Source organism: Salmo salar, unplaced genomic scaffold, assembly GCF_905237065.1.
Source record: "Salmo salar unplaced genomic scaffold, Ssal_v3.1, whole genome shotgun sequence".
Classification (NCBI taxonomy): domain Eukaryota; kingdom Metazoa; phylum Chordata; class Actinopteri; order Salmoniformes; family Salmonidae; genus Salmo; species Salmo salar.
The window spans coordinates 32,501-44,162 of record NW_025550111.1 but is presented as its reverse complement, the minus strand read 5'-3'; the positions used below and the strand labels follow the sequence as shown (position 1 = coordinate 44,162).

Below are 11,662 nucleotides of genomic sequence, written 5' to 3'. Positions count from 1 at the left end.
CAACAGAGGATAGACAGGGATGTTACAGTCTCTCTACAACATAGAGGGATAGACAGGGATGTTACCAGTCTCTCTACAACATAGAGGATAGACAGGGATGTTACAGTCTCTCTACAACATAGAGGATAGACAGGGATGTTACAGTCTCTCTACAACATAGAGGATAGACAGGGATGTTACAGTCTCTCTACAACATAGAGGATAGACAGGGATGTTACAGTCTCTCTACAACATAGAGGATAGACAGGGGATGTTACAGTCTCTCTACAACATAGAGGATAGACAGGGATGTTACAGTCTCTCTACAACATAGAGGATAGACAGGGGATGTTACAGTCTCTCTACAACAGAGGATAGACAGGGATGTTACAGTCTCTCTACAACATAGAGGATAGACAGGGGATGTTACAGTCTCTCTACAACATAGAGGATAGACAGGGATGTTACCAGTCTCTCTACAACATAGAGGATAGACAGGGATGTTACAGTCTCCTCTACAACATAGAGGATAGACAGGGATGTTACAGTCTCTCTACAACATAGAGGATAGACAGGGGATGTTACAGTCTCTCTACAACATAGAGGATAGACAGGGGATGTTACAGCCTCTCTACAACAGAGGATAGACAGGGATGTTACAGCCTCTCTACAACATAGAGGATAGACAGGGATGTTACAGTCTCTCTACAACAGAGGATAGACAGGGATGTTACCAGTCTCTCACAACAGAGGATAGACAGGGATGTTACAGTCTCTCTACAACAGAGGATAGACAGGGATGTTACAGCCTCTCTACAACATAGAGGATAGACAGGGATGTTACAGTCTCTCACAACATAGAGGATAGACAGGGATGTTACCAGTCTCTCTACAACATAGAGGATAGACAGGGGATGTTACAGTCTCTCTACAACATAGAGGATAGACAGGGATGTTACAGTCTCTCTACAACAGAGGATAGACAGGGATGTTACAGTCGCTCTACAACATAGAGGATAGACAGGGATGTTACAGTCTCTCTACAACATAGAGGATAGACAGGGATGTTACAGCCTCTCTACAACATGAGGATAGACAGGGATGTTACAGTCTCTCTACAACATAGAGGATAGACAGGGATGTTACAGCCTCTCTACAACAGAGGATAGACAGGGATGTTACAGCCTCTCTACAACAGAGGATAGACAGGGATGTTACAGTCTCTCTACAACATAGAGGATAGACAGGGATGTTACAGTCTCTCTACAACATAGAGGATAGACATGGATGTTACAGCCTCTCTACAACATAGAGGATAGACAGGGATGTTACAGTCTCTCTACAACAGAGGATAGACAGGGGATGTTACAGTCTCTCTACAACATAGAGGATAGACAGGGGATGTTACAGTCTCTCTACAACATGAGGATAGACAGGGATGTTACAGTCTCTCTACAACAGAGGATAGACAGGGATGTTACAGTCTCTCTACAACATAGAGGATAGACAGGGATGTTACAGTCTCTCTACAACAGAGGATAGACAGGGGATGTTACAGTCTCTCTACAACATAGAGGATAGACAGGGATGTTACAGTCTCTCTACAACAGAGGATAGACAGGGATGTTACAGTCTCTCTACAACATAGAGGATAGACAGGGGATGTTACAGTCTCTCTACAACATAGAGGATAGACAGGGATGTTACAGTCTCTCTACAACATAGAGGATAGACAGGGATGTTACAGTCTCTCTACAACATAGAGGATAGACAGGGATGTTACAGTCTCTCTACAACAGAGGATAGACAGGGATGTTACAGTCTCTCTACAACAGAGGATAGACAGGGATGTTACAGTCTCTCTACAACAGAGGATAGACAGGGGATGTTACAGCCTCTCTACAACATAGAGGATAGACAGGGATGTTACAGTCTCTCTACAACATAGAGGATAGACAGGGATGTTACAGTCTCTCTACAACAAGAGGATAGACAGGGATGTTACAGTCTCTCTACAACAGAGGATAGACAGGGGATGTTACAGCCTCTCTACAACATAGAGGATAGACAGGGATGTTACAGTCTCTCTACAACATAGAGGATAGACAGGGGATGTTACAGTCTCTCTACAACATAGAGGATAGACAGGGATGTTACAGTCTCTCTACAACATAGAGGATAGACAGGGATGTTACAGTCTCTCTACAACATAGAGGATAGACAGGGATGTTACAGTCTCTCTACAACATAGAGGATAGACAGGGATGTTACAGTCTCTCTACAACAGAGGATAGACAGGGATGTTACAGCCTCTCTACAACATAGAGGATAGACAGGGATGTTACAGTCTCTCTACAACAGAGGATAGACAGGGATGTTACAGTCTCTCTACAACATAGAGGATAGACAGGGATGTTACAGTCTCTCTACAACATAGAGGATAGACAGGGATGTTACAGTCTCTCTACAACATAGAGGATAGACAGGGATGTTACAGTCTCTCTACAACATAGAGGATAGACAGGGATGTTACAGCCTCTCTACAACATAGAGGATAGACAGGGATGTTACAGTCTCTCTACAACATAGAGGATAGACAGGGATGTTACAGTCTCTCTACAACATAGAGGATAGACAGGGATGTTACAGTCTCTCTACAACATAGAGGATAGACAGGGATGTTACAGTCTCTCTACAACATGAGGATAGACAGGGATGTTACAGTCTCTCTACAACATAGAGGATAGACAGGGATGTTACAGTCTCTCTACAACATAGAGGATAGACAGGGATGTTACCAGTCTCTCTACAACATAGAGGATAGACAGGGGATGTTACAGTCTCTCTACAACATAGAGGATAGACAGGGATGTTACAGTCTCTCTACAACATAGAGGATAGACAGGGATGTTACAGTCTCTCTACAACATAGAGGATAGACAGGGATGTTACCAGTCTCTCTACAACATAGAGGATAGACAGGGATGTTACAGTCTCTCTACAACATAGAGGATAGACAGGGATGTTACAGCCGCTCTACAACATAGAGGATAGACAGGGATGTTACAGTCTCTCTACAACATAGAGGATAGACAGGGGATGTTACAGTCTCTCTACAACATAGAGGATAGACATGGATGTTACAGTCTCTCTACAACATAGAGGATAGACAGGGATGTTACAGTCTCTCTACAACATAGAGGATAGACAGGGATGTTACAGCCTCTCTACAACATAGAGGATAGACAGGATGTTACAGCCTCTCTACAACATAGAGGATAGACAGGGATGTTACAGCCTCTCTACAACATGAGGATAGACAGGGATGTTACAGGGTTGAGATGAAGGCCCAACCCAATTCAAACAAACCCCTGGCATCACTGCAGCAGCAAACTGTCATCCTATCATCATTATTCCATCCCTCCTTACTTTTTCATCCAGCAGCCAATGTTGCTCCAAGCCAACACAATTATCCTCCTCTCGAAGTTTCCAGTATCAGTCTCTCCCATCATCATCATCACAGTTCGGTAGGAATCCAGTTCGACCCCGGGCTTCTCTCTACCTCTCTAGCCCTGGGCCCAGCTCACTCCAGATACCTCTCTAGCCCTGGGCCCAGCTCACTCCAGATACCTCTCTAGCCCTGGGCCCAGCTCACTCCAGGTACCTCTCTAGCCCTGGGCCCAGTTCACTCCAGGTACCTCTCTAGCCCTGGGCCCAGCTCACTCCAGGTACCTTTCTAGCCCTGGGCCCAGCTCACTCCAGGTACCTCTCTAGCCGGGCCCAGCTCACTCCAGATACCTCCAGCCCTGGGCCCAGCCAGATACCTCTCTAGCCCTGGGCCCAGCTCACTCCAGGTACCTCTCTAGCCCTGGGTCCAGCTCACTCCAGATACCTCTCTAGCCCTGGGTCCAGCTCACTCCAGGTACCTCTCGAACACATCGAGTTCTGTGTCCGTGTCGTAAGGGACAGAGGCCGGGTCAGATAGTACCCCTAGATCCACCAGCGCCTGGTCCATATCTTCCGGTAGAAACACTATCCCCACATTCAAGACGATGTATTCCATTAGAAAGGCATAGTATAGGATTAAAACGTTCACAAAAAACAGGCCCAGATAAAACATATAGAGAAGTTCGTTGAGGAGCGATTCCAACGAATCTAGTCGAGTATAAGTTGAGTGTCATAGAAAAACTAACCCGGAAAGTTTAGCTCAGCTATGTTGATAAGGAGCGGATAAGGACAGAGGCAGTGTCATTGCTCGGAGGCTAGCAGTAACATGGACAGTGTATTTTGGAGTGTCCATTTCTGCGGTGACAGCAATGATTCGTCCTGAAATGCCAGCTTTACAATAGCACAGCTATCTAGCGATAGACATTAGTTAGGAGGTACAAGAAACAACCTAACAAAAAAAAACGTTCAGCTCGAAACCGCTAGTTCATGTAAACACAGTGTTAGCTCGATGTGTTATCTGCAACATGGCTAGCTAACAGCTAAAAACAGTTGAACGTGGCTAGCTATTACCGGCCAAACGACTATAGCGAGATTTCTATTATACAGGAATATGTTCTGTCGATGGAAATACACTCGATAGTCAGACCTCCCGTTACAATTTTCATGTCAACATTTCCGCGAACTGCATCAAAACAGTCCGACCTTTACGGTCAAAACAGTACCCAATACGTCTATATAGCTTAAGCATTTGATTGGTTCACCACAAAACATACCGTCCTGTGAATGGTCAAACTGAGACATCGATCACATTAATCCCGCCTTTTTCATCGGTTGCGGTTTGTTACGTTTTGCGTCGATGGGCTCATCGTATTGGTATTTCATTGGCTGTGGTGTTCCTCGTTGTAAGATGAAGACCAATCAATGTCACTGAATTGTTGAATGTGGTTTTGTTATTTCCCCCCCCCAAAAAACGTTGGGGATTTGTAGTTTTTTAAAATGTCATTTACATGAAATTGTGCTATCGAAACTCAACAAAGAAACGACAAGTCCCAAACTCCCTGGCGCTAAACCTGTTACGTAACGCGTCGTTCCTCGCTAGCTACGTTCGGAATGTCCTCTTCTCGCTTCGTTAGCCAGAGAGCTATTTGGTTAGCTAGATATTTTGTTAGCTTATATATTGGACACCTTGTACGGGATATATGGACGTGATGGATTGATATAACAGGCAAAAACAATCTGGCAGTAGCATCAACATCTTTTTAAGTGCAACTATGTTCGGTCGGTCACGGAGTTGGGGGGAGGGCAGGGGAAAACAAAAATATTCATTCCCTGGACCATCTCAAGTAAGTAACTAGCATAATTGCTAAGGTTACCCGGGGTGTATTCATTAGGCTTGTTCTGTTGCAAAACGTTACTTAAACGGGAGCAAAATTAACGGAACATACCTGAACATGTCCAATGTAAATGATTGTTTCCGTTGCAAAACGCAACTGTTCGGTTGAATGATGGCAACCCGTAGCGAGTTAGCCAGCTAACCCTGATAGCTTAATAAACTAACGTTACATTGTTAGCATACCTAGCTAATCCAGTTAGCTATGCCCGATCAGGCTACTAGCTAGTACTGTCGACCAAATACGTTAGCTACCTAACGTTACTGGAATTTCCTTGTCAGAACTGTGTGAACATTGTCAGATGTATATGACTGATACTAACGTTAGCCAGCTAACTAACTACATGATGGGTGTCATTACTTGATAACAGCTAGATCTACTAACGTTAGCTAGCTAGCTAACTACATGATGGCTGTCATTACTTGATAACAGCTAGATATACTAACGTTAGCTAGCTAACTACATGATGGGTGTCATTACTTGATAACAGCTAGATCTACTAACGTTAGCCAGCTAGCTAACTACATGATGGGTGTCATTACTTGATAACAGCTAGATCTACTAACGTTAGCTAGCTAGCTAACTACATGATGGCTGTCATTACTTGATGACAGCTAGATATACTAACGTTAGCCAGCTAGCTAACTACATGATGGGTGTCATTACTTGATAACAGCTAGATCTACTAACGTTAGCTAGCTAGCTAACTACATGATGGCTGTCATTACTTGATAACAGCTAGATCTACTAACGTTAGCTAGCTAGCTAACTACATGATGGCTGTCATTACTTGATAACAGCTAGATCTACTAACGTTAGCTAGCTAGCTAACTACATGATGGCTGTCATTACTTGATGACAGCTAGATATACTAACGTTAGCCAGCTAGCTAACTACATGATGGGTGTCATTACTTGATAACAGCTAGATCTACTATTGTTAGCTAACTAGCTAACTACATGATGGGTGTCATTACTTGATAACAGCTAGATCTACTATTGTTAGCTAACTAGCTAACTACATGATGGGTGTCATTACTTGACTACAGCTAGATATACTAACGTTAGCTAGCTAGCTAACTACATGATGGGTGTCATTACTTGACTACAGCTAGATATACTAACGTTAGTGTATGAGTCCATACCATCCCGTCTATGTGTTGCTAAGCTAGTCATATTCCGTCTTCCAGAGTGGGTGTGCCAGTTCAAATTGACAGTGCAGTATAGCCACCACATGTTTTACTGGAAAGCAACCTGTTTTCTAACATTGTCCATCTCCTCTCATCCCTTCCCTCCTCTCCCTCCTCCCCTCCTTCCCTCCTCTCCTCCTCTCCTCCCTCCCTCCCTCCCTCCCTCTTCTCTCCTCCCTTCTCCTCCCTCCCTCCTCTCCCTCCTTCCTCCTTCCTCTCTCCCTCCCTCCTCTCTCCTCCCTCCTCTTCTCCCTCCCCCCTCCTCTCCCTCCCAACTCTCCTCCCTCCCCCCTCCTCCCTCCCCCCTTCTCTCTCCTCCCTCCTCTTCTCCCTCCCCTCCCTCCCTCTCTCCTCCCTCCTCTCTCCTCCTCCCTCCCTCTCCCTCCTCCCTCCTCCTCCTCTCTCCTCCCTCCTCTCTCCTCCCTCCCTTCTCCCTCCCCTCCTCTCTCCTCCCCCTCCTCTCCCTCCCCCTCTCTTCTCCCTCCCCCTCCTCTCTCTCCTCCCTCCTCTCTCCTCCCCCTCCTCTCCCCTCCCTCCCTCCTCTCCCTCCCCCTCCTCTCTCTCTCTCCTCCCTCCTCTCCCTCCCCCTCCTCTCCCTCCCCTCCTCTCCTCCCTCCTCTCTCCAGGTATATGTACCATGTCCTAACTAGGAACACGACAGTAACAGACAGCAACAGGAACTTGCTGGTGGAGACCATCCGCTCCATCACTGAGATACTCATCTGGGGAGACCAGAACGACAGCTCCGTCTTCGAGTAAGACTTTAACCATGACCCTATTTTATTCTACTCTATTCTGTTCTACTCCTCTCTATTGTACTCTACTCCTCTCTATTGTATACTATACTTAAATCTACTTTATTCTGCTCTATTCTTTATTCTACTCTACTCTACTCTGTTCTCAGCTTCTTCCTGGAGAAGAATATGTTTGCGTTCTTCCTGAATATCCTCCGTCAGAAGTCCGGTCGTTACGTCTGTGTCCAGCTGCTCCAGACACTCAACATCCTGTTTGAAAATATCAGCCACGAGACGTCGCTCTGTGAGCACACACACACACACACACACACACACACACACACACACACACACACACACACACACACACACACACACACACACACACACTGGCAACCTGTGGTTTAGATGCCCCAGAGTTTCAATCAGCCGGAATAAGATATTTGTGTGGTATAACTGTTTTCTCCTCCTCTAGATTACCTGCTGTCCAACAACCACGTCAACTCCATCATCGTTCACAAGTTTGACTTCTCAGACGAGGAGATCATGGCCTACTATATCTCCTTCCTGAAGACCCTGTCACTCAAACTGAACAATCACACCGTACACTTCTTCTATAACGAGGTGAGGGTGGGGACTGGACAACTACACTGTACACTTCTTCTATAACGAGGTGAGAGGGGGGACTGGACAACTACACTGTACACTTCTTCTATAACGAGGTGAGGGGGGGACTGGACAACTACACTGTACACTTCTTCTATAACGAGGTGAGAGGGGGACTGGACAACTACACTGTACACTTCTTCTATAACGAGGTGAGGGGGGACTGGACAACTACACTGTACACTTCTTCTATAACGAGGTGAGAGGGGGACTGGACAACTACACTGTACACTTCTTCTATAACGAGGTGAGGGTGGGGACTGGACAACTACACTGTACACTTCTTCTATAACGAGGTGAGGGTGGACTGGACAACTACACTGTACACTTCTTCTATAACGAGGTGAGGGGGACTGGACAACTACACTGTACACTTCTTCTATAACGAGGTGAGGGTGGGGACTGGACAACTACACTGCTTTGATACGAGTGAGGGCTGGACAACTACACTTCTTCTATAACGAGGTGAGGGGGGGGACTGGACAACTACACTGTACACTTCTTCTATAACGAGGTGAGAGGGGGGACTGGACAACTACACTGTACACTTCTTCTATAACGAGGTGAGGGGGGACTGGACAACTACACTGTACACTTCTTCTATAACGAGGTGAGAGGGGGGACTGGACAACTACACTGTACACTTCTTCTATAACGAGGTGAGAGGGGGGACTGGACAACTACACTGTACACTTCTTCTATAACGAGGTGAGGGGATGGACAACTACACTGTACACTTCTTCTATAACGAGGTGAGGGGGGGACTGGACAACTACACTGTACACTTCTTCTATAACGAGGTGAGAGGGGGGACAACTACACTGTACACTTCTTCTATAACGAGGTGAGGGTGGGGACTGGACAACTACACTGTACACTTCTTCTATAACGAGGTGAGGGGGGACTGGACAACTACACTGTACACTTCTTCTATAACGAGGTGAGGGGGGACTGGACAACTACACTGTACACTTCTTCGATAACGAGGTGAGGGGGGACTGGACAACTACACTGTACACTTCTTCTATAACGAGGTGAGAGGGGGGGACTGGACAACTACACTGTACACTTCTTCTATAACGAGGTGAGGGGGGACTGGACAACTACACTGTACACTTCTTCTATAACGAGGTGAGAGGGGGACTGGACAACTACACTGTACACTTCTTCTATAACGAGGTGAGGGGGGGACTGGACAACTACACTGTACACTTCTTCTATAACGAGGTGAGGGACACTCACACTGTACACTTCTTCTATAACGAGGTGAGGGGGGGACTGGACAACTACGGAATAAGGGACCATAATGTAGTGCCCTATATAGAGAGTGAGGGGCCATAATGTAGTGCCCTATATAGGGAATGAGGGGCCATAATGTAGTGCCCTATATAGGGAATGAGGGGCCATAATGTAGTGCCCTGTATAGGGAATGAGGGGCCTTTTGGGACACTACTTTTGCAACTGACCTTTGTGTTTCAGCACTCGACCTTTGGCTTCTGTGTATGGGGAAAAGTTATTGGTGTACTGTCACTGGTAGCCCCTCTTGGCCCAATTCCCTCTCTTCCTGAAGTGTGCACATGAACATTGCCCGTCGTGGATTTAAAAGCGTAGGATTGGTGTAAGCATTGGCTGGGAGTTTCCACCGTTTTGTTAAATCCATGATGGGAAGTGTTCAAGTGTAGACTTTGGGAAGGAAGTGGAGACAGAGATCAGAGGAAGAGATCAGCTGCCTGTAGACCTGCTATAACAGCCTGCCTCCTAATGCCTGCTAAACGATCACTAGGTTTTAATCCCTGGTATGTCAACACCTAATGCCTGATAAACGATCACTAGGTTTTAATCCCTGGTTTAAGTCACTACACCTAATGCCTGATAAACGATCACTAGGTTTTAATCCCTGGTAAGTCACTACACCTAATGCCTGATAAACGATCACTAGGTTTTAATCCCTGGTATTAAGTCACTACACCTAATGCCTGATAAACGATCACTAGGTTTTAATCCCTGGTATTAAGTCACTACACCTAATGCCTGATAAACGATCACTAGGTTTTAATCCCTGGTATTAAGTCACTACAGTACGTTGCAGTAGGCTGGGAAAATGCTGCTAACTTTTCCCCCCAAAATAACAGGATTCCAGATTTCCTGCTGATTCCATCCTGATTCCATCCTGGTTCCATCCTGATTCCATCCTGGTTCCATCCTGATTCCATCCTGGTTCCATCCTGATTCCATCCTGGTTCCATCCTGATTCCATCCTGATTCCATCCTGGTTCCATCCTGGTTCCATCCTGATTCCATCCTGGTTCCATCCTGATTCCATCCTGATTCCATCCTGGTTCCATCCTGGTTCCATCCTGATTCCATCCTGATTCCATCCTGGTTCCATCCTGATTCCATCCTGGTTCCATCCTGATTCCATCCTGATTCCATCCTGGTTCCATCCTGGTTCCATCCTGATTCCATCCTGATTCCATCCTGATTCCATCCTGGTTCCATCCTGGTTCCATCCTGATTCCATCCTGGTTCCATCCTGATTCCATCCTGGTTCCATCCTGATTCCATCCTGGTTCCATCCTGATTCCATCCTGATTCCATCCTGGTTCCATCCTGGTTCCATCCTGATTCCATCCTGGTTCCATCCTGATTCCATCCTGATTCCATCCTGGTTCCATCCTGGTTCCATCCTGATTCCATCCTGATTCCATCCTGGTTCCATCCTGGTTCCATCCTTATTCCATCCTGATTCCATCCTTGTTCCATCCTTGTTCCATCCTGGTTCCATCCTGATTCCATCCTGATTCCTTCCTGATTCCATCCTGATTCCACCCTGGTTCCATCCTTATTCCATCCTGGTTCCATCCTGGTTCCATCCTGATTCCATCCTGATTCCATCCTTATTCCATCCTGATTCCATCCTGGTTCCATCCTGGTTCCATCCTGATTCCATCCTGATTCCACCCTGATTCCATCCTGATTCCAGCTCTCTGTAGTTCTGGGAATTTAGTCGCTGCTAGAATTAGAAGCAGGGGTTACCCTATAGCAACTACAGCACGTCGTCCTATAGCAACTACGCCCTATAGCTAACTACGGCACGTCGTCCTATAGCTAACTACGGCACGTCGTCCTATAGCTAACTACAGAACGTCTCCCTATAGCTAACTCACGGCACGCCGCCCTATAGCTAACCACGGCACGCCTCCTATAGCTAACTACAGCACGCCGCCCTATAGCTAACTACGGCACGCCGGTCCTATAGCTAACTCACGGCACGTCTCCCTGTAGCTAACTACGGCACGTCTCCCTATAGCTAACTACGGCCCTATAGCTAACTACAGACGCCTCCCTATAGCTAACTACAGCACGTCTCCTATAGCTAACTACGCACGCTCCCTATAGCTAACTCAGCACGTCACCCTGTAGCAACTACAGCACGTCTCCCTATAGCTAACTACAGCACGTCTCCCTATAGCTAACTCACGTCCCTATAGCTAACTACAGCACGTCACCCTGTAGCTAACTACAGCACGTCTCCCTATAGCTAACTACAGCGCGTCTCCTATAGCTAACTACGCGCCCTATAGCTAACTACAGCACGTCACCCTGTAGCTAACTACAGCACGTCTCCCTATAGCTAACTACAGCACGTCTCCTATAGCTAACTCACGGCCCTATAGCAACCACGGCATCGCCGCCTCTATAGCTAACTCACGGCACGTCGCCCTATAGCTAACTACGGCACGTCGTCCTACAGC

At 46.5% G+C, this 11,662-nt stretch overlaps 2 protein-coding genes across 2 annotated transcripts in view; one reads left to right on the top strand and one right to left on the bottom strand.

Moving 5' to 3' along the window:
• Window positions 1-3,383: 3,383 nt before the first annotated feature.
• On the bottom strand, window positions 3,384-4,675 carry LOC106592204 (dexamethasone-induced protein homolog). The gene is made up of 2 exons (XM_045713654.1): window positions 3,804-4,675; window positions 3,384-3,745 (listed from the first exon to the last, which is right to left on the bottom strand). The coding sequence occupies exon 1, from the start codon at window positions 4,097-4,099 to the stop codon at window positions 3,893-3,895; it is 207 nt and encodes a 68-aa protein (XP_045569610.1). The 5' UTR covers window positions 4,100-4,675; the 3' UTR covers window positions 3,384-3,745; window positions 3,804-3,892.
• Window positions 4,676-4,986: 311 nt separating this feature from the next.
• The window catches only part of LOC106592203 (C-type lectin domain containing 16A), a gene marked incomplete at its 3' end in the record, with an annotated part of 39,116 nt that continues 32,440 nt past the window's right edge, over window positions 4,987-11,662 (top strand). Inside the window, 5 exon segments of the mRNA XM_045713653.1 lie at window positions 4,987-5,239; window positions 5,241-5,270; window positions 7,134-7,262; window positions 7,412-7,545; window positions 7,717-7,865. Of these exon segments, the coding sequence (XP_045569609.1) occupies window positions 5,199-5,239; window positions 5,241-5,270; window positions 7,134-7,262; window positions 7,412-7,545; window positions 7,717-7,865 (483 nt within the window).

What these genes read in the sequence shown, in the direction of transcription:
- LOC106592204 (XM_045713654.1), bottom strand. Translation starts at nt 4,099, where the DNA reads ATGTTTTATCTGGGCCTGTTTTTTGTGAACGTTTTAATCCTATACTAT.